Source organism: Curcuma longa, chromosome 1, assembly GCF_044706935.1.
Source record: "Curcuma longa cultivar G26 ecotype Majalengka, Jawa Barat chromosome 1, ITB_CL_G26_1.1, whole genome shotgun sequence".
NCBI lineage: Eukaryota > Viridiplantae > Streptophyta > Magnoliopsida > Zingiberales > Zingiberaceae > Curcuma > Curcuma longa.
In genome coordinates, this window is record NC_133861.1 from 19,764,310 (window position 1) to 19,789,752 (window position 25,443).

The window sequence follows — 25,443 nt, forward strand, 5'->3', positions numbered from 1 at the left end:
TTCTCTGGCATTGAAACACACTGAACATATGGGTGCTTGATTGCTTAAGTACAATAGACAGACATATCTCTTATGAGTCACTTTTTTGTTCACTATAGTTATTCTATTATTTCAAGCTCAGTTCTAGAACATTAATTAACAGAGGTACTTTTGTATGTAAGAAACAGAATAAATGCTATGTTCTGACAATGAAAATATAATTAGGGACTCACCAGCATACCTGATGATCAGACAAGCAAGCACTGATAAGATTCTGCAACCCTGACAATTTTCCCTTCGAATTGCAAATTTCTTCTGAGATGGGCCTTTGAACACATTTTTTCAAATTTATCGAACCACTGCTTGATGGTATTCTATATTTTCCGTAAAAAATATGAAAACTTGTAGGAAGAACTTGCGACCTCAGCTCTACAGATGACCACACCATCCTTTCTGCAAAATAATTACTACAGAATTTGACACTAATAACCTGTGAAATAAACAGAGTAAACAACAAGGATGAGTGTTCTTATCCTCTATTTTTCTTACATTATCATGTCTTGCCTACTCTTCTTTGTGCGCACAAATTATAACTAGATTCCATTCTTATCTATGAAGGGGAGTTTGGTGCAAGTGCAACGGTAAAATTGTTGCCGTGTGACTAGGAGGTCACGGAGTCGAATCTCAAAAACAATCTCTTGCAAAGCAGGATAAAACTGCATACAATAGGCCCTTCCCTAGAATCCTGTATTGGCGGAAGTTTCGTGCATCGGCTGCCCTTATTCCATTCTTATCTGTGAACCGTTTGGGACTCTTCAAATTACCTCTTTTCCAATGAGGAACAATCCTAATCCCTGTCTTTTGATTTTTTTTTTTTTTTTTTTTTTGACAATATACGTACACAGAAGCAAGCCCCCATTACCGTGGTCGCTGGCAAGAACTTCCAGTATTTTCCCGAACTCGGCGACAAGCACCTTCAATATGTAAACTCTAGAACTAAACATGGATTAAGCCTGTATACGCTTAAAGTTTTCGTAAAAATGAATTTTTTGTCAAAAATTTAATTTTTTTTGCCGTGTAAGGCATACCGAGATGTTAACCCTCACAAGAAAAATTGATAGTTTCACAACCGAAGTACGGCGAAATTTTTTTTAATCTAATTTCGTCGCTTTATTGCATTCACTATAAGGCGCCAAATCTCCTAAAATATTCTCAAAAACATCTATTGTATGGGAGTAGCAACTGCATAGTTTGACCCAATTCAACTAACTTGCAATAGAGACGAGGATTGTTCAAGAAAGACAACGATATTGGAGCGGCATACCGGTATGTGTCCTTCCAGTAACGGACTGGAAACATTCTCCGGACTTCTTCGCCGTCGGCGGCGAGGAGAGGCAGTGGAGAAGCACCGGCATAGTGACCTCCGCGGATAGGGATTCGGACAGGTGGGGATCGGAGCAAGATAAGATAGCACTTTATCGGATTGTAAGTTCACTATGTGTTTAAAAATTCTGCATTTCCAACAAGCGACAGAAAGTATAAATAAAATAAAATGAAGAAATGTCGGGGAAACGAAGAAAATGGATTGAAATTTTTGTGAAAGAAGTGGACATTTTTGTTCGGGAAAATAATTTGAGGTATTGAAAATTTTATGATGTCATCTTAATAGTTCGTCCTCTAATAATATGGTCGTAATTATACGGTTGTGTATGATGCTACTATCTAAGATCAAATTTAGTATAATTATGATGCAAAATATTTTTAAATAAATTTTTATGGGAACAAAATAACTTAATGGTATAGACATTTTGTTACTATGGATATGAGAGTCTTTAGATAAGGATTTTAATTAAGAGCTACTAAAAAACATGGTCTTGAGTTAGCATCGAGAGATAATAACCCGTTAAAATGATCCAAATAGTAAAACCAACTTAATGATTATTAATTTTGTTTTTGAGTTATAGACTAGGTGTTGATTTCAATCTGAACTGAATCATTATTTTTTGTTTTATGTATATATAAACGATTATTCTTAAAGTTAAATCTTAATAAATCACCAATCCTTAATAAAAAAACGGCCTACATTTAACTACTTTACCTTAAATATAAAATTAATACTTTTCAATCTAAATCTTGTTATAAAATTATTGGTTATATATATATATATATATATATATATATATATATATATATATATATATATATATATATATTTCTCAGTTTACAATTTCAAATTAAAAATTAAATTAAATTAAACTTTTTAATTCATTATCAAATCAAACCTAAACAGTTTGGTTGAACTTTAGTTTACATTTTTCTTTATTTCTAAATTTTCTTTAAAAAATGAGGTAGAAAATCAAAAGGCCATTTTTAATTATCTATATCGTAAAAAAGAATATCTCTTTTTAAAAAATATTTTAAAAAAATATATTATCCAAAATACTCAAATCATTTTAAGGACACAAGTAACTTTGACCAAAATTATTAGTACAACTAAAATTGTACCACTTTGACCTTGAAACTATTTTAAACAAAATTATTTTCAAAGTGAAGGAAGGATATTTTAAATATTAAATTACAAATTAAATATTATTTTAAAAATAAATAATTAAGATTTTTTTTATTTAAAAAATATAAAAACAAACCTCCACGCTTCTACTTAGGGTCATTACTGTGCAAATAGAAAACATATCTGTCATGCCTAAAAAACAAATAAAAAGATGATAGACGCGTTCAACACATCTTGAAAAAGAGGCAGCATATAGAGGATTAGGCCAAAGCCCAAAGGGAGATCATCAAACGATGATAATTTTTCCTCGTGCGGCACAACTTGGTATGAACAGAGTATTTTTATGCTGTTTTAGTTGGCCAACACAAAAATGTTTTTTTAAAAAAGCGTTTCCCTTTTGTATTATCAAAGATATGCTAAGCTATTGACATCAACCATCTTATACACACAAGATGGACCTCAGACAAACCGGTCGTTCTTCAAGTGCTGTCCATGGGTGCTTCACTCCCAGTCTGTGGTAACACACCAAAAGCACTGCTTTCCATCATTCTTAGTTCCACTTTCGCTTCTGCTCCAAAAATGAAATCGCTACTGTTGGGGTTCAGGCTGGCTCGCTGGAAGATCGATGCGATCGGATGGTTGAATGTAGGGGCTGCGGGTGTATTGGATGATTGGGGGAATCCGAACCCAAAGGATGGAATTGATTCAGATGCAAGTACCGGTTGCACAGTTACAGCTTCACTGGATCCAAAGATTGTATGCTCATACTCCACCAACTGCTGATAGACAGCTGAAAGAAACCATCAAAGTGAAACACGCAAACATCCGAATCAAAATCCAATGGAAGTAATGTATTCCACAAAAAAAGCATAACATAAAACACTTCCTCAAGAGTAACACAATGAGTTCAAATCAATTTCAAGCTTCTGCAAGTTACATCCTTATATCTATGATGAACAAAGAGGAGAAGACAACCTGGGGACAATTCCACTACTGGTCGGCGTTCTTTAACCCACTGAGAACTTTGCACAAGTCTCCATCCATTGGATTTCATCAAATAGGCTATCACAATTGCCGGAGACCTACCGAAACAAATCAACCATCCAGTGAGTGCATCGAATTTTATTGTGAGTTCAATATGAAATTCAAAGTGATCTACCTATTTTTTCCCAACATACAGTGGACAAGTGCACGAGCTTTATCCTTCTCGCATTGCTCTAAAAAAGTGAATGTATTAACAAAATAAATGATTGAAGGAGAAAACAACAAAGGTCAAAATTAAATCTGGAATATAGAAAAAATGAAGTTATGAAATGAGGGTCCATCATGATCTATGCAACGGATGAAAAAGTACTTTAAACAGCTAGATGGAGATGAAAGATGATTTGCTCATGTAAACCACTCAGCTACAAAGGTTATGGTTTCAAGTTAAAAATACCTATAAAAACATATTTAAATATTTTTCTCCATATGTGCTTCAAAACAAAATTGCAAACAGCAATACAGCAAGGTGTATAAAAGGGCAGCCCGGTGCACGAAGTGTGCTTCAAAACAAAACCTTGCCTTTGGCAAGAGGCTGTTTCCAGGACAATACAGCAAGGTGTATCTGAGAGGAAAATTTCTGAGACTAATTTGAATCTTTTCTATGAATATATCCTGAGGCCTTGGTTGCTAACAAAACGTAACAGTATCCTAGATGCATATCTCTGTGAAAATGACATTGCTAAATCAAAACCTCTTATTTCCTTTACAGACATCAAAATGCATCAATTACAGTTGTATCCTGGAGGGAAGAAAGAACTATCTTGAATTGGCAAGTGAGCAATAAGACTTGCTTTCAAAGTTCTTTCAGAGGTTGCGAACCAACATATTCAAATCTAGCACGGTAAATCTTTGAACTTCTTGTGTTTGAATAAACAAGAAATTCCTATTCAAGAAGGAACTCAAGCAGGAATGACAATCACTTCACTTTCAGTATCAGAACCTTTTTTAAGTAAAAGAGTGAACTGTATTCTAAAACAGCACAGCCTCAATAATAAATATTCTTTAATAGTTTAAAGGGATGAATAGCACAAAAAGGTTAAATAGCACATTAATGACTATATCGTATATTACTCAAGAATACTAACCTATTAATGCATGCAGACCAGAAAAACAGAGAAGTTTATGCAATCGTACCTAAAAATTGAATTGCTTCATCGAATTGTAGGATTTTGTCATCTTTGAGGCAGTGATAAGTAAAGGAATTCTTATATAGATTCTGGCAGGCAGGTACAGTCTGCAAGGTCATGTCAAAAATTAACAACAGGTAATGGTCATATTCAAAAGAAAGATAGTTCACTTCATATAAAGCAAAAGAAAAAAAAAAAAAAAAAAAAAAAGAGTATAGCTGAGCTAGAAAGAAAATGATCCAAAATAATGAATATTAATCCAACTATAGGCCATGTTGATATATGATAAGGTTAAGGGGAACAAATAAACAACTGCCACCATGTTGCTCCCGCACGGAGACTGGCAGAAAAGATGCAATCCTCACAGATAAAAAAGAAGTTGACACACACAATTCCATCGTGGCCTCATACAAAAAGCAGATGATCATGAAGAATTCACTACTCTCTAAAGGTGCTACAATGCACAGATCAGACACAATGACAAATCAAATGGTCAGCTCCATATAGTAGAAAGAATATATAATGAATAGGCAACATGTTGCATTTTGATTGTTTTTTCCTTCACCTTTCCAAGGATGTAAAATGGACCACAAATATGAAGTATAAGGCATGAAATTTCACAAAAATATGTTGAGGTGTGAGATACCTATCTTTCTACTCTTCTTACCTTTGCAACATACAGAAGCCTAAGAACAACAACATTTGGGAAGACCAACCTTGTCAATTGTCAAAAGACACACAATTATCCTATAACATGACACCTTTGAACAAGATCCCAAAGACAAGCACCTAACATATATCTAGAAAATAGTGAGTAGTAATTGATTCAACTTATTGCTTGCAATGGATTTCCTCCAGTTATATGCCTATCACATGGAATATATACCACACTAACATAGTTTGTTGCAGATACAAATCCTTAATGTCATATCGGTACCAAAACATATCTTCACCACAGTTTTTATTTTGGTATCTCTATGCTCGCTAGAAACCAATAATTTCCCAAATCAAATACTCATCTAAAGGTTTATAAGGACTACGAGGAAAATGCAATTTGGATAAATGCTCACCAGAAGATAGAAATTTATGATGCGGCATTTACTCCATGTGCAAAAGTAATTTCTATTAGAACTCTTAAATTTGTGAGGGCAAATATTGATTGGAGATTGTATCATATACTCTTTAATAAAACAGACTCTTGCATCATGATGTACAGAGAAACATTACATGTAAATACTTCATAAACGTATTAGCATACATACAAGTGAGAAAAGTAACAACATGCATGATTTGATGAATTTCGCTTAATTTATCGTTACTATGGGAACAAGAAAAGGAATCCAAACATACTTAATATTTCCAGCATAATCAAAGAAAGATAACATGGATGGTATCGTTATTGGAAATGACAATAGGAGTATATCAATTGATTAGAGTCTCAACTCACACATATATTTCAAGTGAAATAACAGGGCAAGTAAATATACTTGGTACTGAGATGGCTAGATCATCACATTATGTTGCTATCCTAGAAAATCTGTCGTTCTAGTCAAAAAGTTAAGATGCAAATTTGCTGAAAACTCCTGCTGATTGAAACTGCCAGCCAGTTGCAGGAAAGTTCTTTTTTTTTCCGTAGTTGCCATGTTATTATGTTTAATATGAATATGGTAAGTAGGTATATGCATGTTCCTAATGTGGATAATAATATAATGCCTACAGGATTTTCTGAGATCTTAGGATTATCATGGACAAGTTTTTTGTTGTTTGACAAAATAGTATAAAGGTAGAATATTATTTGGATGATGATTGGATATGGTCTTTAGACATCATTCAAACAATGGGTAGAGCATAGCGGTGAACCGCTGTCATATAGTGTTACTTGTCAACATAGACGCAAGCAATGAATGTGCACGCCAGTGATGAAGCAAAATACAGAATTATAACCCAAGATGCTTATGATTTACTGTGATTAAAATGATTTGTTGCTGAGATACAATTGTTTTCATAAACACGCTTGCTATTTTATTGTGATGATAAGGTCTATAGAGATTGTTAAAATCTAGTTTTCCACGCCATAACTGATCATATTGAGCTTGATTACCACTTTAACAAAGGGAAACTATAAAGCTCATAGTTAATGTTCCAAAAGGACAAAGCAAACATTAAAAAAATAAGGGACGACAAGTAACTCTATTTTTCTTTTTTAACCAATTTGTTTTAATCATAAACTGGACAATATTTTGTACTTAATGCACAGTTCGTCATTCTTAGATCAAGTTCTGCAAATAACATCACAAGAGTATAGAAGTTAATGCTAAAGGTTTACTATATTTTTGTTCTTTCTTTCACAAGCATGTCCATGTACTTTCACCTTCATTTGTTAATTTTATTTGAAATTGCTTACACGATTCAATTTTGTTCTATTTCGCAATGATTTGTTTTGAATGAAATGGTAAGCTACAATTTGATTGTGATGGATGAAAGAAAAGTCAATATACTTCCATAAACATGGTCTCTTAAATTGATTGTTGCCCACTTCCATAAACATGTTCTTTGAGCTTGTTTAACTCCGAGGTTGTATGAGTTCTCTCTTAGAGGAACAAACTATCATTGTTAACTTGCTGGGTTTTCAATTTAGCTTCAGATGTCTACTTCCATTCTGCCACTTATCTTCTCGTGACTGTAACTGAAGCCTGTTGCAATTATCTATCGCTTTTTGTCATATCATTAGAATTACCCATGTGTTTACTATATTTATCATCTCGTAGAGCAATTTCCTCCCCTGCATATCAAATACTTTTATTTCATACTAGTATACTTTGCATAATTTCCTTGGAAAGCTTGCTAATTTGTATAAACTATTTATTGCAGTGTAAAAAGTGTAATTCATCATTTAGATGATTGCCGAGACTTCCCTCGACTATGCATCGGTTATGTCATGTCATCTCATTCTAATTTGGTAGTATAGTTGTTGATGATACTTACCTAGTAAAATAATTATACTCCAAAATTTAGGTATTGGCAATCCACCTGGAGCTATGGATATGAGAGCTTTTCTACTACAGAAATTCAGTAACGAGGAGCGCATACAGGTATTAAGTTACATGTCTTTGTCATCATCACTCTCCATGAAGGTTTTGCTTGCAATTTAAATTAGAGAATGTGAATTCAAAGGTTCCATTGTGTTTTCCTCATCGTACACTTCAAATACAGCCCATCTTTTGGGACGCTATACCATCAAATATTTGGCTTTGATATATTGTTTTTTGACTATCTTCCTTAAGTTTGAGTGACATAGATATGTCCTAAGCTGTTTTATAATAGAAATATTGTCATGATGGAACCTTCTTGGTGAAACTTCAAAAATCTTATGAAGAAAAATTATCAAATTTTCATTAAGGTAATAGTAGAAGGGTCAAAGATATGTTTTGCAGCTAATATTGGTTCCAAATGCAAGTAATCAATGCCTCAGTTTGATGATGCAACAAATAATTGGAGAATTAATAGAGTTAAAAAGCAATATGATTAAATGAAGTTGACAAAGTTGCACTTGTAAAGGATATAATAGATTTATGAGACACTTACACATGGGTTAAACTATTGTTCTCTGCGAACTGTTCTGCTGAAGAATCAAGATGTGAAACAACATTTGATACCCGTTCCCCTCGAGCCAATTCTTATACACCCTGTAATGTCGCTGCCACTTCTTTTCTATCTTGGAATGCCGCCACTGCTCCTCCATCTTGAGCTGCTTCGTCTTAATCTTAAGCTACTGTCCTATGCTCTTAAGCTTTCCTCCAGCTCCTCCAGGTAAGTAATTCCTCCTCTTCTACTTCTTGATTCCTTCCTCCTGCTTGAGATCTTCTTTATTAAATTCCTCCTACCTACTCAGGGATACTGACCCCTGCCTTGGCGTGTCTATGTTGTTTCAGTCGGCGACTGGTACCCAGCTTAGAAAGATATTTTAAACCTACGATATACCTCATGTTACTGGAAATATTTATGAGAAATGATTAACCGAAACTTTATATGGCCCATGAATTTGACATGAAATACTAAATGCTATATCTATATCTCTAATTGCAGAATTAGAATTTGACACCCTCAAATTGTGCAGACATCTCAGTTTCTAAATTACGAAATTTAACAAAATGTTGTATATCAAGGAATGACAAGGTTTCTGTCAGGAACCAAGAATAATTCTCAATATGCGAATTGAATTGTTGGGTTCTTTTTTGTCTTCAATAGATGGATTCTGCTCTGGAGCAAGGGGTGGATGCTGTAAGGACTCTTGTTTTCAGAGGTTTCAGTGAAAACCTCCATCGATTCAACTTGGTGCAGAAATACAAGTACCACAAAGTTTGAGAATATGCAAGTACAAATACAGAAATTGCAGAAAGAGTTGATGCGAAGCTGAGATGAATTTGGTTTCTGAGAACAGTTATTTTAACATCTTATTAATTTTTGCAAAATGAGCGTTATCCTATTATTCTGAGAACAATATTCCCCATGCCATTGATCAAATAATTATTTTTAAAATAAATATTTTATGCCTTTTGTAGTGCACCAAATGGGCACAGAACAGACAATAAAAAAAAAAAGCAGAAGAGTGTAGTACTTGTAGGTGATGGAGCACAACGCGTTGATCCAAATCAATACACCAAAACAAAGAATCCTACCAAACTTTGCTCCCGATTTCAAAAGCAAGCAAATGGTGGCATGAACACTAGAGTCAGAAGCATTTTTAAGGTCAGAGAGAAGTTTATCTGCCCTCCTGCTTGCCAATATGCAACGTGAGATTCTTCTGTTAGCAAACTTTCGTTTCAACTTTCAGCCACTTTATCATTGTGTGGGTGACTGTACAATTATTTTTCATAACATCATCTCTTTTTACTTTTATTGTAAATAGTTGACAGTATCAGCAATTACTCAATCAAATGATCCAACTCGAAACATGATTAATAAAAATAATTTATGAGATATTTATTCAACTTCATAATCAGCAAGTTATTTGATATTTGAGTCCTCCTCATATAATGTTCATCGTCATCATCTAGTATCTAATCACTCGTATTCTATGACATCGACATGATCCTCATCATTCTCTATTAGATCAAAATGTATAAATTTTATATTTCGCATCTGCTTACTGTTTCTTTGAATTTTCTTTATTTATTTAAGTTATAAATACTAATTAGTTAATCTCATAGGGGCATTTGATAAGAAAAATCTTACGTTTAATAAGTTACACATTTTTTTCACATGTAAATTATTTTAAAAAGTGAGATTATTTTTATAATTTTATATATTTAATTATTTATTTTTTTAAAATTAAATAATATATATTATATTAATAAACTTTTCTTCTCTACTTGTTTACAAAGAAGAACATAAATATTTTACTTCTTCTTTTATGATTGAGCTTCTCCCATTTCATTCAAACAGAACAGAGCGTAAGATGGGATTTCAAATTGCAACTGAATCTTTTGTTGGTGCATGCGCTACTCTTTCAATTTTGAATTTGATAAAAAAAAAACTCAAGTTGAACAATTATAATAGAAAAAGCCTACTAATTTATCTTCACAAGTAGGGATCTTATAGGAAAGACGAAGATTATGAAGGTTGGCTGCCAATGCCTTACTACATAGGTACTTTCAAAAATTTTCTTTGAAGACTGATAAATTTTTTTTTATAGGATCAAATCGGTACTTCTCAAATTAATCGGATTCAGGAAATTAAAAATTTGAGTTATCAAAAAAATTAAAAAGATTTTTTTAATAAAATGGTGAAACACATGCTACCTATATTTTTTGGATGACATGACAAGACAATGAAGCTGGACAGAGATGATACTTGAGACACCACATGCAAATCAAGCTTTTATTTGTACTATTATTACTTGTTATATGGACTCCAAATTAGGAGACAGGGATAAATCACATCACCATGATTGATCATCAGCTGGTTTCTTCCACACTGTTTTCAAAAAAAAAATTGAAAAGACCAATAATTTCTTCAAAAATTTGACTGTGTTTGATGTAGTTCTTCAAAATAATCTTGACTGTGTTTAGTTTTGTGATAAAATCAAAAGCAAAAAAAAAAAAGAGAGAGAGAGAGAATATTGGTTTTACTAATTTCAAAAATATAGCTTTGAGTGACCTTAAAACTTTAATATTATTAAAATGTTTTTAATTTGTAGTTGTTTTAGAAATTCATGTAGAGTTTCGTAAGGTAAAATAAAATTTCCTCAATGTTTTAATCCCATAAATTATATATATATATATATACACAAACACATGATGCAAAAACATGAACCCTACCTTTGTCTTTGTACTGCTTGAGCTTCCACTTAACTCTCTCTGGCTGCCTTCTTGATGCCTTCTCTCTACCTCAATCACCAGTTCACCACACACCACTCTTTCTTGTTTCATTGCAGAATTTTGAAATCAATATGTATATATAAATCCCTTGAAAGATGAGAAAAATGATGATGATGAGGCCCCCTTTCTCATTCTACTGCTTGGTGATCCTTTTTTACACCATTTTGCTTTGCTGCAGCTGTCGTCGGACGTCGCCACCGGCTGCAACTCCGACGAGCCCAGCTCCTCTTGAAGGGGGCAAAGCTACAGAGATGGCCGTCAAAAGAAGGCTGACAGTGGCGGTGGCGGTGGCAGTGCCAGATGGTATGGAGAGTAAGAGAGTCATTCCAAGTTCCCCGGATCCCCTTCACAACAAGTGATCATATTAATGTTTTCGCTCCAGAGATGTTTTGTTATTTCTTTTTCTTAACCATGTTTTTTTTTGGATCTTTAATTTCTTGAATATAAATCTTGATCGTATCAATCAGTGTATATTCAATTTATGCTATTTTATATTTTATCTTTATCATTGTGTTTTAAACTGAATTATACATCAAAGGCACTTATATATACTCTAACTTTTTCACATATAAAACCATCCAACTTAATTTATTAGATAAGATATTGGAATACGATTAATAATTAATTCCACCACAGATAATAGGAATTTCCCTCTAGTAAAAAATCAATAGAAACTTCTTCATTTTTATCTTATAGCTTCCAATCTCACTATCCTAAGTTTGATTTTCACCATGCATGTGAGTTCTTCCTTCCTCTTTTAATTTCATATAACTAAATTAAATAATCAGTCAATGTTCTTTGGGTAATGATTCTTTTATTTTTTAATAGCTATATAAATAAATATTATAATTACCTAGTTTGCTGAAGTTGAGATGTGATCATCAACCAACATAAGAGAGTTGTTGAGTTGGGGGATTCAGTCCTTTGGGTATGATTGAGTTAATTACTACAAGACATATTTATTACAATGAATAAGAATCAAATCTTGATGAAATCAAAATAATATCCTTCCGGTAATGATCAATTATAATTTCTTAATTTATCATTTCATATGCTGTAGCTTGCAGAGTTTGGTGATTCAGCACGTTTTTATTTAAATAATAATTAATGTTCCTGGCATATATCATGCTAATTAGATCACGGAATCATACCATTTTCTACAATAAATTAATATTGCGAGTTGTGTTGGCATTTCAAAGGAATAATCACTAATTAATTAATTGCAATTGTCGTGAAATTTCATACATCTTGCCGAAACTTAATTTGTTTTAGTATCCATTTATGTTATGCTTACGGAGAGAGCGAGATTGGGGGGAGTAAACTTGCCAAATTATATATCTTATTATTTTAGGTTTTATCTCTATCAACTATTTCAATAATTTTTTTTTTATGATGATTAATTTTATTTAAATTATTAATTTAAATTGTATCATTATATATATTTTTATTTAACAGTTGCATCACATATAATGTATGAGTGCTCTTTTATTTAACAGTTGCATATGTACGCACCCGTCCATCAACGGGCTGAGGCTGGAGGATCCTGCGGCAGAGACACCCAAAGGTGGGGACCACCGATCTGTGGCACGTCATCAACTTGACCGACAACAACCACCGGCTGCACGTCCAGCTTGGATGTTTCAGTCTTCAGGGGATCGCTGCGACGGAGCTGCTGGACCATGGCAGCGATCTAGAGCTGAATGACGGCGGCCAACGACGACGCCATAAAGTGCAATATGGCGGCGCACGCGCGGGGGAAGGTGGTAAGGCCGCCAGACGGCGCAAGCGCTGGGGAAGGTGGTCAGACTTTCTGAGAATAGTTGGATAATGAGTAATGATCCTTGTTGAAAATTAATCTCAGATACTCCTGTTTATACCGCCAAATGCCTTGCTACTAATGTTGTACTTGGGGCTTGGTTTATCTTATCATGCGTTTATTAAAAGATTATAAAATTCAAATTTTTACCTAACCTAACTATCATCGTATACTATTATCTTCTTTATAAGATTGAATTAAAAACTAAAGAAAAATGAAATCTTAATGATCCACTGATGATGATTGTTTAAGGAATCAAACTTCAAACCTATATATGGTTGTTACCAACAATTCAAATTAAAGATAAAATTATATACACCAACATAATGATATTATTTTTGGGTCAAATAGGAAGAGTAAGAGTACGTAAAATTTCTAAAGTTAAGATACATATGAATAAAAAACATTAAACTACATATAAAGTCATTAATGGATAAAAGTTATCTTTTTTTAAATTGGATATTCAATGCATGCTGAGACTGTGAGGTAATATGTTTTCACAAGAATTATGAAATCTTTTCTTCATTTTAATAGGCCAGTGCGCTTGTTACTTGCACATGTCCCAATGCACCAAGACATGGTCCTAAAATTCAAATTACACTGAGAATCACCTTTCCATGACCCACTAAACGTTCAATCATTCGTTTTGACCAAATTTCACAAGAGCACAAACACGGTAACCTAAATTCTCCACAGACCAGCCTTCACTGTAATGTACCATAATTGGAGCAAAAAAAACATGACCCATACAAGCAAGGAAGAAACCTGTACAGCCACTACATCATAACTACTGCTTTGTTTCAGAAGAAAACCGTGCATTTGTACTGTACAAAACTTGTGGCCGATTGAAAAGGTGATAGAATTTTCAGTCAAGCTTTAAGATGGAGCATTGTCTCAGAGGAAGCAAAACAAAGGGCAAGACAACTACCCACATCGACTTTTCATCAAGTTGAATGAAAGCCAAGATCAGAACTGTCATAAGTCGCAGCAGGATCAGTTGGATAGTCGAGTGCATCAACATCGCTCTGCAAATAACCATTCGATGAGTTGTTTGTCTATATCGATACGAAGGAAGTGCTTTGTCTAGAAAGCAAAATCAACCACGGTGTGCGTTGGGGAGAATTAGAGGCTTTAATTAGCATACTGCCATTTAATGATTCTTGAATATAGATAATGAAAGAGAAAGGAAACTTTACCTCAAGCTGCTGCAGCGCATCAATGGTATCATTGAAATCTCCCTGGTTTATGGCAAGCAATTCAGAGAGATAGTCCAAAGAGATATCAGGAAACGCCGATGAAAGACAATCGAGTATCGCAATGGAATCATCCAATTTACCAAGTTCATTTGGAAAGGTAGCATCGTTGAACTCGCCAACTTTCGAGGATGACTCACCAGAGAGACTGAATTTTTGAAAGCTCTGGATGTCATAGTTGAAGGAAAAGGATTCCGGAAGTTGAAGCTCTAAAGAGTTCTCAATAGCCTCATTATTTCCAGGAGGAGCAGTTGTTTTCTCTGAAAACCCATCTCTTGTTTCAAAAGGAAGTTTTGAAAGAGGTACATAAGGAGTAGCAAAAGGATTCAAAGTGGATTTCCCTTGCATCATTTTGATCAGCTGAAGAAATTTCAATGAAAAACAGAGTTATTAAAATTAACTTTAATGAAAGAAATATCCCAGTTGGGAGTAACTAGAAATATCAGAGTTGAGTTCTCTAGTTAGACAGGATCATGATCATTCTAAAAAAAAGGTTTGCACAAGACCCAAAATGGGACTGGATAACATCTGAACGTTGACTGATCGAAAGTGAAAGCTACGATTAACAATCGTAACATTGAAACTCTTAGAAGTTACAATTATTTGATCAAATGGTTTTTTTTCTTTTAATTGTAATTAGAATGTTCCACGACCGTGCTTGTCTTCATGATGATCAATCATAAAGACAGAATGAATAAAACCTAAAAGCACAATTCAATAAGGATGTTCTACTCCATTATCAGATGTGCTTATCAACAAGCATATAAAATCTGTATATATAGTGGACGATACATAGGGATCAAAATTACAAAAAAAAGGTAAAATAAATTATCAGTAAATACTGAAATGTATAACCATAAAACGTAGACATTGTGAATCTGAAGAAAGTATTTCGTCACTGGCAATTACAATTGGCATGCTACTATGCATCTTGGTCTTCTTCCATTGCCCATGCAACTCTAGCAAGGTCCTAATTGTATTTTCCAATCGCCCAAAGCACCCATAAATCGTTCATCTTGGTTCTCGACATTGTAAAACGTATATTCTCCTGCTTATGCAATTCGACCTAACTACCCAAATTCATTTTGAAGAGAAAATTATCTCGATTCTTTACCCTAGAAAATCGCAAGATACGGAAAAGCAATACCAAAAGTCATTGGGGCCACACCTCGATGCAAAGCACCGGGCAATAACTTCATAGGCCAATTCAATCGCGCTTGGGTTAGCTTCACAATCAACCTTCCCTCTCGTCTCTCATCTCTTTTTTCACATTCATTCCATTTATCCTCGAAATCAAATTTCTAGGGAATTCTTCAACCTCAACAGCACCACCACCCCCTAAAAAATCCATTTGACCCCAAAGAAGAAATTTCTACATCTTGAATGAACTAATGACCATAACACTTGCAATATCAAATACAAAAACAAGGGTGAGTTTTCAGAAATTCGGACTCTTGGTGGGAGATCGCCATGGCGTAGAGAAAAGGACGAATCACATCGGAGATCAACCAAAATCGGGTGGTGCGAAAACCATAGGATAACGTTTTCCTAAACAAAATCCAACAGCAAAACGAGGCCAAGATCGGAACTCACCTCGAGGGGGAAACTGTTCGTTCTCAGATCTCCTCTGCGCTCTGCTTCCTTCGTCGCGTCCCACGAGATCCCCAGGGTGAAGGGAGGGAAAAAGAAAGTTGAGTGGAGGTCCACCGTAGCAGCCTTATTTGTACGATTAAAGAAACAGTTTGGAACCGTCGGATCATAGAAATAAACGGCCTACATCTTTCTTGCGAGTCCCAATAATTGAGCGGTTAAAAGTGTTGGAAATGTATTAGTCTTTAAATCATGCGTTCGGTTAAAGCTAATCCATGATTTAGCGTTTCAATTACCTCCTTATCTCACTAATAACTATTGCCCTTTAAAAAATAGACATGTATTCTATAAATAACTCGTTTTATAAAATTTTATCGAAATAATAAAATAAGCAAAATTAGCATATTCAAGAAAAATACTAGTTTGCATATTCATCCTTTCCTATTTTACTACTCTTTGACTTTTAATATTATCTAAATTAATTCTGAATTTGAAATTCATCTTTGATTTATTGTTTTTATTTTTAATTTGATAAAAAGAAAAAGAAAGGTGAATAAAATGAAACAAAATACATGATAAAATAAAGAGAAAAGGGATTCTATTTCACATGCAGCAATTTTGTGCATATAATCTTTAATCAAACACCAACAGCAATGATTCATGTTAATCTCAACTAATTTATAATAGTTTTTTATTTAGATGGATTTTTAATTTTTTTTAAGATTAGGAAACCTTGAAATTGTTTTGACCAGGACAAATTGTTCAGAAATTGGGTCCCAAACTGTTGCTACGGCTACCTCTCCAGCAATAATAAAATAATTAATGACTAGTACGATAATGACGTTGACATACATTGAACTGAAACTGTAGAAATGAATGAATGAAGAAATGGAAGTCCCTGAATCAGAAAGTGGAAGAAGCTTTATGCAGCTATAATTTTGTGGGATTTCCTAGTAGCAAATTGATGTGATTTGATCCTACAGGAAATACATCATTCAGAAAAAATCTCTAAGTTTCTTTTCCTAAACAAAGGTCAGATGTAACTTTTTTCTCACTAAAATTCAAATTTGATTTACTATAGGAATCAGTATTTACCAGGTAAATGAGGTAATCTAATTGTATATAAACATAATTCAAATAAAATCTAATCAAATACATTGCAAATGGCTCATTAGTCATCCTATCATGTTCAATGCTATATTAAATGTCTTGTCCCTTTTTATTATAAGTTCTCAACTTCTTATATAATATTAGAAATTAGTTTTTTTTGTATGAAGTAAATTTTTTATATGAAGATTAGTAAGTACTTTATTGTAGATTAAAACAGATAACCAATTCGATCTAATACAACTGGAAATGGGTCGAAGCTATCATACTTATTTTGAATATAATTACAAATTAATTTTTATTGGTCAGAAAACTTAACCTAGGTCGGATTAAATTTTGATCAAAAACCAACTCAACTTGACCACGTTCACCCCTACCGAGGGAACTTAAATAGAGGAAGAGAGATAGACAAAATAACAATACCCTGACACAACCAATAAAACAACAATCATTCCAACAAATATCATATTATATATGTTAATTGTAATGCCAATGAAATAAGAAGAGGCTAAAGGAGGGCCTATGGTGGCACGCAAATAAGAAGAGGATATACCCTTAACATCAGCTAAGATGATGATGAGGACGATGGGAGCAGATCCGAATCAATCCTTGGACAAACTGCTGCTTCGAGGATTCTTTTTCCCACCGTATCTCTGCATCACATTTTTTTCCCAGTCAGAATAGCCAGTCCGATCGGAGCAATTGGAAGTAATAATTGTAAGGATTTTCCTTTAAAAAAAAGAATTTTGGTAGATAAAAACAGATTCAGTTATAGTGGATTTGATATTGGCATTGGCAGACATTTAAAGAGCATGGTCGACTTGATATTGATTTGAAAAGCTCACCTGCTTGCCGATGTCAAAGGGCACATACTTGTACTTGATCATATGCACAATTTGCCGTTTCATGGTCAGGACGAAGAGGATGATCCAATAGCAGACGAGAATGGGCCAGAAGACGGGAATGTCGAACACGGAGAAGAAAGTCATCACAAAAGCAACGCAGAAAGCTTTTGTTATAGAGTACCTGAAAAGAAAAGAACGCAAATTACCTGGGATGGTTTTGAGACACATTTGTTTAATGTTAGGCAGCTAGCAACTTTTGAAAACATAAAACAAGTTCGATTTGTTTATCAGTAGAATTGAGGAATAATTGCCAAATAATTTAAGCAGGCTTAGGTGGTAAAACAGCTAAATAGTCGGATGAGTAGTGAATTTGATAGGAGATTGAACCAGTAAAAAAAATAGAAAGCTGGTTCAAAGGGTTGAACCAGTTCACCTAAAAATTAACATCAAAGACAATAATTTATACTTTCATGCGTATAAAATACTTATATGAGTTAAATAAACATATCAAAAAACTACCAATTGAATTCCAAGCTAGTTCATGACAACTACGAGAACCAGTTATATAGTTTGTTGTAAAATAAGACTTCTACTGCAAGTGTCTTTCTGTTCTGTAAGTATATGCTCACTAGCCACTTGACAAGAAAAATCATGCAACTTTAACATACCATAACATTGCAAACAAGTGCATTTTTGTGAAATCATTGTGCTTTTATATTCACATGAATAAATATAAGACGAATAAAAAGGGAGTGTACTTATGCATTCATGCTTCCCCAAACGCCCAATAGTTTGAATGCATGTCTTAACAAAAAAATAGAGCATTAGAAAAACCTAAGCTTGTTCTAATCTGCAAGTCTGCCCTGTATTGGAGTTGAAGCAACCAGGTAACATGTGCCAGAAAGGACAATCTCTATGAATGTGAAGGTAGAACAAGGAATAACTGAAAGCCAAATAAGATGGATCCAAATAAATGTTCCTTTGACTGTCAATGGGGCGAGCTCTATGAGGATGGATGCCTTAGATGCTTCACATAATACCCTTTTGTGCAAATAAGAATAGAGAAAGGCTTCAAATTCACAGAATCAAATTACAAACTGTATGACTAAGACTCCTGATACTGGAAATATAGTTCCAACCTGTGGGAGTGGCCGACACTACATTCCCACTCCCTTCAGGTCACCTAATTCTCATTGAATAAATAGTACAAGGACTTAAAAGAATTCATGAATTGATCTATTTTTACACCTTTATGAAAATAAGTGACAAAGAAATGGTTAGGCTTATTAAAATTAAACCGCTGTGAAATCTGGGAAAAACTAAGGATTTCGTAAATTGAAAAAGTGACCAAGGATATGAAAGACAAGCAATAAACCAAGCAGGTCAACGGAGAATCAGGAAGTTGGAAGGTGAACCATGTAAATCGCATGAAGTAATAAAGGAAAAAGGTTGGTAGTAATCTTCCTGATATTTTAAGATCAAATAAATCTAGATAGTAATCAGACTGGAATGTGTCATAGCCATCGTCTCTTATCTTCAGTTAGAAGAAGGTAATTTACGGAAAGCAAACTACTTATTTGAGGAAACTAATTCAACAGTCTTAAGATGTATAAATTTGCAGTCTACAAAAGCAAGTTCTGGATAGACACATACTTATTCTGTCACAACTAAGAGAGAATAGCCACTAACAAGATGGAACGGTAGTTCCCTTGACTAACCTTTGATGAAGAACAAAATATCTTAGGCGCCATTTTTCACAAACAGAAGATAATGAAAAACGTAATAAGAGAGACTCCAGAAACCAAGAGCACCAGTAGGATTAACATGGGGTCAATCCAAAAAGATGGCGTGAAATGTAAGGAGCAATGAAGTTACCAAAATTTGAACTCGGGAAGCCGGCGAATGAAGGGCTTAAACTCATCAGATCCCCTCATAGGCAGTGAGGGTTCATCAGACACTTCCAGCTCCGGATCCACCATGGGCGAGAGGAACCCGATGAGAAGATTGAGCAGATAGATACCGAGCCCATAGCTCACGATGTAAAAACCCTGCACGAAGTAAACTCGTACAGAGTAGACGAGCGCGAGCGACAAGGTTCCGAGCCATCTTCCAACGGGATGGGGAGTGGATCTATCCAAGTAGTACTGGAAAGCACGGGAGAAATCTCTCCTCCACTTCGCAAGAGGCAACGGCGCTCCTGCAGCTGCTTCCCCGCCCAATCCTCCCTCCATGAGGAAAGAGATCTGGAAAAGAGCCAAAATAAGAAGTTAACACGAGACTTCCTGCCAGAAACTGGATTCAGCGAGCGGATCTGGAGCAGTCAGATTAGTTCGGGAACGAAAAACAAAGGTTTCGGCTGGGAAACGCACCTCCAAGGCGGTCGGAGGCGAAGCGAGGCAGAGGGGGGGAGGGATCGCAGCTGTAAAACAAGGAAGGGAAGCCCAACGCCGGCGGCCGCCGAGGAAGAGGAGAAGGCGGAGGATTCTTCGTTCTGCACGATTGCAAATGATCAAGCAGCTATGCTGTTAATCGGGTGGGTCCGGTTCGCATGCGAAATTAACCGAATCCGGAATTCCGGATCGGAATTTACTCTAGTCAATCGGATGAACCGAATATTTATAGTCAGGTTTTTGACTTGTTTTTCCTTTTCCTTTTTTTACATTTTCTGAAAAATATAAAATAATTTTATTGTTGTTAAACGCTTAAAAATAAGAGAACCTACCTTCATTTCATTTTCTTAAAAAAAAAACGTCAACCTAACTGAACCTGTATAAGAGAATTATCCAAACCCTGTTTTTTAATGGAATTAAGTCAACTATTTGACAAAAAAAAGGATTTTTTTCTCTTCAAATTGTGATGTAATATTTCAATTAGATAATTTAAAGGAACTTTATATATAATAAGTATATCACATTATCAAGTTGACATATTACATAATATAACACCGATTGTTGATTAGTAAAAGCCCAAACAAAAGCCCAACCCAATTTATAGTTTACGGAATCAAAGTGAAAAAATAGACGATGGAAAAAGAAGCCCGAAAAGTAAAACTAAGGCGAGGGAGATTGAACGCAGAGACGGGTGCTCCCTCGCGTCTTCTCCTGGTGTTGGAGTTCTCCAATGGCATCTGCTCGCTTCGATCGGGTACTCTTCCTCCTCCTCGATGTCCGGCTAACAGTATTTTGCTTCCTATGACCTTCTCATCTCCATTCCGCTTCCGCTTCATCGATCAATCTGTCGATTTTTGGATCTATAGACGGTACCTCCCCTGAAGGTCTCCCTTTTTTGGTTTTTATTTTCGAATCCTCGTTTAGTAGAAGCCGTAGATCAGGATCCCCTTCAGAAACCCTCGTGCTTGGTTGAAAAAGCCGTCTTTGTATTGCTCGAATGGGGTTCGCGCGGCTCGAGATAAACCCCATCGAGGAGGAATCCTACGACGTCGCCGAGGATGGCTATAAGGCGCCGGCCTTCGGTGATTCGTCAGCCAGAGCCGACCTTGCCTGCGTGATATGCTCAGAGGTCAGCGCAATACTCGCTGTGATGCGCCGCAATGTGCGGTGGGGCGGCCGGTATGCTTCAGCCGCGGATGATCACATTATTGAGCACTCCCTAATCCTGTCCCTCAAGTTACTCCGCCGGCAGGTGTTCTCTTGGGGGGACGTATGCCGCCCCTGGTCCACTATCGACCCTTCTGTTTATTTCAGGCCATTCGTGGACGTGGTCCGCTCTGATGAGATCGGCGCTCCTATCACCAGTGTGGCTCTCTCCTCTTTGTACAAGATCCTTACTCTTGACTTCCTCGACCCGGCGTCTGGGACTTCGGTTGGAGCTGCGATGCATTTGGTTGTCGATGCCGTCACGAGCTGCCGGTTTGAGGTGACCGACCCTGCTTCTGAGGAGGCCGTTCTGATGAAGATACTCCAGGTGCTGCTTGCGATCATGCGGAGCCGTGCATCGACTGTGCTGAGCAACCAGCATGTCTGCACAATTGTAAATACCTGTTTCCGCGTCGTCCACCAGGCGACAACCAAAGGAGAGTTGTTGCAGAGATTTTCAAGGCACACGATGCATGAGCTTGTCCGCTGCATCTTCTTGCACTTGGCTGATGTCCAGGATGGTGATGCATCTTCTTCTTTGAACCCAAAGGTACAATTTCAGTAAATAGACTGTTAAGAATTAAATATTCTACGTTTTAATTTCATGACTCTTATACAAACAAAGATGTTTTTCTGCTTGCAAGTTTTATTATTCACGCAAAAACATAGAATGTGATGATAAAGGTCTGCAGATAAGTGCAGTTGATATGGACCAGGCTTTTGGGATTGCTCAAGTAGAAAATGGGAATGGGAGTATCAAGGTTGATGACAAAGGCGTGGGAGATGAAATTGGTATGGGATCAGAACAAAAACATGACATGAAAATCATTGTAGACCCATATGGAGTTCCTTGTATGGTGGAGATATTTCACTTCTTATGTTCTCTAATAAATGTCCAAGACCAAGGTGGTAGGAATCCTGCAACGAATCAGGTAGCATTTGATGAAGATGTGCCACTATTTGCCCTTAGCATGATCAACTCAGCTGTTGAGTTGGGAGGACCATCAATAAGTAAACACCCAAAATTATTATCCCTAATACAGGATGAATTGTTCAGAAACTTGATACAGTTTGGCTTGTCTATGAGCCCTCTAATACTGTCCACAGTATGTAGTATAGTTCTGAATCTTTATCGCCACTTGCGCACAAAGCTTAAATTGCAACTTGAGGCATTCTTTTCTTGTGTGATCTTGAGGCTTGCACAAAGCCGATATGGGGCTAGCTATCAACAGCAGGAAGTAGCCATGGAGGCTCTCGTGGACTTCTGTCGTCAGAAGAACTTTATGACAGAGATGTATGCCAACTTCGATTGCGACATTACTTGCAGCAATGTGTTTGAAGAGCTTGCTAATCTTCTCTCAAAAAGTGCATTTCCTATCAACTGCCCTCTTTCTTCCATGCATGTTCTTGCTTTGGATGGTTTGATTGCAGTGGTTGAGGGAATGGCTGATAGGATTGGAAATGCATCTCCCTCTCTTGAACCGTCTTCATTGGAGCTTCAAGAATATTCACCCTTTTGGGCTGTGAGGTGTGAGGACTACTCTGCTCCAGAATATTGGGTTAAATTTGTTCGGCGGAGAAAGTACATCAAAAGGAGGTTAATGATTGGTGCAGACCACTTCAACAGAGACCCAAAGAAGGGTTTGGAGTTTCTGCAAGGAACTCATCTGTTGCCTGAGAAGCTTGATCCACAGAGCGTGGCTTGTTTCTTCAGATTCACAGCTGGCTTGGATAAGAACCTTGTTGGTGACTTTCTGGGAAATCATGATGAATTTTGTGTGCAAGTGCTTCATGAATTTGCATGGACTTTTGATTTTCAGGACATGAATCTGGATACTGCTCTACGACTTTTCCTGGAGACATTCCGTCTTGCCTGGTGAATCTCAGAAGATTCAGAGAGTACTTGAGGCTTTCTCAGAGAGATATTATGAGCAGTCACCTCAGATCCTTGTTGACAAGGATGCAGCACTGGTGCTGGCATACTCACTTATAATGCTCAATACAGATCAACATAATGTTCAGGTCAAGAAGAAGATGACTGAAGAGGATTTTATCCGAAATAACCGTCGCATTAATGGCGGTAATGACCTCCCAAGGGAGTTCCTGACAGAGCTCTATTACTCTATATGCAGGAATGAGATAAGAACTGCCCCTGAGCAGGGTTTCGGTTTTATGGAAATGTCACCTAGCCGATGGATTGATCTCATGCGGAAGTCAAAGAAGACATCTCCTTACATTGTTTGTGACCCCCTTCCGTACCTTGATCGTGACATGTTTGCAATCATGTCAGGTCCTACAATTTCTGCCATCTCTGTGGTGTTTGATTATGCAGAACATGAAGAAGTACTCTCGACGTGTGTAGATGGCTTTCTGGCTGTCGCAAAGATCTCAGCATATCATCACCTAGAGGATGTGTTGGATGATTTAGTTGTATCCCTATGCAAATTCACAACCCTTTTGAACTCGTCATTTGTTGAGGAAACAGTGACAGCATTTGGGGATGACATAAAAGCTAGGCTGGCAACCGAGGCAGTTTTTAGCATAGCAAATAGATATGGTGATTGTATACGCACTGGCTGGAGAAATATCCTTGATTGTATTTTGCGACTACACAAACTAGGTCTGCTTCCTGCTCGTGTTGCAAGTGATGCAGCAGACGACTCAGAATTACCTCCAGATTCTGTCCCTGGAAAATCAGTCACAAGCTCATTGTCCATTTCTCATATTCATAGTATGAGTCACCCTCGGAGATCTTCTGGTCTAATGGGGAGATTCAGCCAGTTATTATCTCTGGACACAGAAGAACCAAGGTTGCAACCATCTGAACAGCAACTTGCTGCTCATCAGAGAACTCTGCAGACAATACAGAAATGTCGCATTGATAGCATCTTCATAGAAAGCAAGTTTTTACATGCTGATTCGCTGATGCAAATTGCCAAGGCACTTATCTGGGCAGCTGGTCGGCCCCAGAAAGTTAGTAGTTCCCCTGATGATGAGGACACAGCAGTTTTCTGCTTGGAGCTGCTTATTGCCATCACACTAAACAACCGGGATAGAATTGGGCTTCTTTGGCAGGGTGTCTATGAGCATATAGCTTAACATTGTTCAATCCACCGTGGATGCCTTGTGCCCTTGTGAAAAGGCTGTTTTTGAACTCCTAAAGTTGCTGCAGCGTTTCTACCATATACAAAGAGAACCTGGCCGATGAGCTTTTACGGTCACTTCAATTGGTTCTGAAGCTTGATGCCCGTGTTGCCGATGCGTATTGTGAGAACATCACTCAAGAAGTCACCAGACTTGTAAAAGCAAATGCAGCCCATATCAAATCACAAATGGGTTGGCGGACCATAACATCCCTACTCTCTATCACTGCTCGTCACCCAGAAGCTTCAGAAGTAGGCTTTGAGGCAATTGTTTTCATTATGTCTGAAGGGGCTCATTTATCACCAGCCAATTATGTCCTTTGCATTGAAGCTGCAAGACAGTTTGCTGAATCTCGCGTTGGCCTAACAGATAGATCAGTTCGTGCATTAGATCTGATGGCTGAATCAATGAATTGTGTTGCTCGCTGGTCTAATGAGATTAGGGAAGCAGGCGCAGATGCTGAGAAAAGTTTCTGAAGGAATCAGAGAGATGTGGCTGCGACTCTTGCAATTGCTGAGAAAGATTTGTTTGGATCAGAGGGAAAAATAAGATGGTCCGTGGTATCGCTGCAGAGATGTTTTGTTGGTGCAGATGGGATGTGTATCCTACCCTCAACTTGGGCGCAGGCCTTCGATCTTGTTATATTTGATATTCTCGACGACTTTGCTTGGAGTGCGCACAGAATCAATCGCAAAAAGAGTACCGGAACATGGAGGGTACACTTGTGCTAGCTGTCAAATTGCTGTCAAAGGTGTTTATGCAGCAGCTGCAAGAGCTATTTGGATTGAGTAGCTTCTGCAAGCTTTGGTTGGGGGTCCTCAGTCGTTTGGAGAAGTACAAGAAGGTTAAAATGAGGGGTAAGAGGAGCGATAAACTGCAAGAATTGATTTCAGAACTTCTCAAGAGCATTCTCATTGTGATGAAATCCAAGGGCATCCTCGCAAAAAGAAGTACAATAGGCGGGGATAGCTTGTGGGACCTAACATGGCTTCATGTAAACAATATCACTCCATCTTTGCAGGGTGAAGTGTTTCCCGGTGAGGAAATGGAGCA

The 25,443-nt window shown here is 36.5% G+C and overlaps 4 protein-coding genes, 1 long non-coding RNA gene and 1 pseudogene across 5 annotated transcripts; 2 read left to right on the top strand and 4 right to left on the bottom strand.

Annotated features, from left to right (window-relative positions):
* Positions 1-212: 212 nt before the first annotated feature.
* On the bottom strand, positions 213-1,406 carry LOC141844768 (uncharacterized). Its single transcript, XR_012603199.1, has 2 exons — positions 1,304-1,406; positions 213-432 (listed from the first exon to the last, which is right to left on the bottom strand). It is a non-coding gene; the product is annotated as an uncharacterized LOC141844768 (long non-coding RNA).
* Positions 1,407-2,722: 1,316 nt separating this feature from the next.
* On the bottom strand, positions 2,723-4,778 carry LOC141825639 (protein-tyrosine-phosphatase IBR5-like). The gene is made up of 4 exons (XM_074713027.1): positions 4,667-4,778; positions 3,648-3,705; positions 3,464-3,570; positions 2,723-3,278 (listed from the first exon to the last, which is right to left on the bottom strand). The coding sequence occupies exons 1-4, from the start codon at positions 4,776-4,778 to the stop codon at positions 2,968-2,970; spliced, it is 588 nt and encodes a 195-aa protein (XP_074569128.1). The 3' UTR covers positions 2,723-2,967.
* Positions 4,779-7,539: 2,761 nt separating this feature from the next.
* LOC141821495 (chloroplastic group IIB intron splicing facilitator CRS2, chloroplastic-like) lies at positions 7,540-9,532 on the top strand (the record flags this gene model as incomplete). The annotated part of the gene is given in 3 exon segments (XM_074708927.1): positions 7,540-7,589; positions 7,675-7,751; positions 8,908-9,532. Coding segments are annotated over 3 exon segments (244 nt in total), but the record flags the coding sequence as incomplete, so codon positions are not given.
* Positions 9,533-13,481: 3,949 nt separating this feature from the next.
* LOC141813052 (uncharacterized) lies at positions 13,482-15,782 on the bottom strand. The gene is made up of 3 exons (XM_074700960.1): positions 15,702-15,782; positions 14,052-14,468; positions 13,482-13,880 (listed from the first exon to the last, which is right to left on the bottom strand). The coding sequence occupies exons 2-3, from the start codon at positions 14,457-14,459 to the stop codon at positions 13,800-13,802; spliced, it is 489 nt and encodes a 162-aa protein (XP_074557061.1). The 5' UTR covers positions 14,460-14,468; positions 15,702-15,782; the 3' UTR covers positions 13,482-13,799.
* A 1,430-nt stretch (positions 15,783-17,212) lies between these two features.
* On the bottom strand, positions 17,213-20,158 carry LOC141839363 (protein RER1B-like). Its single transcript, XM_074727096.1, has 4 exons — positions 20,020-20,158; positions 19,526-19,893; positions 17,651-17,831; positions 17,213-17,458 (listed from the first exon to the last, which is right to left on the bottom strand). Exons 2-4 carry the CDS (start codon positions 19,879-19,881, stop codon positions 17,408-17,410), a joined length of 588 nt encoding a protein of 195 aa, XP_074583197.1. The 5' UTR covers positions 19,882-19,893; positions 20,020-20,158; the 3' UTR covers positions 17,213-17,407.
* A 624-nt stretch (positions 20,159-20,782) lies between these two features.
* The window catches only part of LOC141825650 (ARF guanine-nucleotide exchange factor GNOM-like), a 5,378-nt pseudogene continuing 717 nt past the window's right edge, over positions 20,783-25,443 (top strand).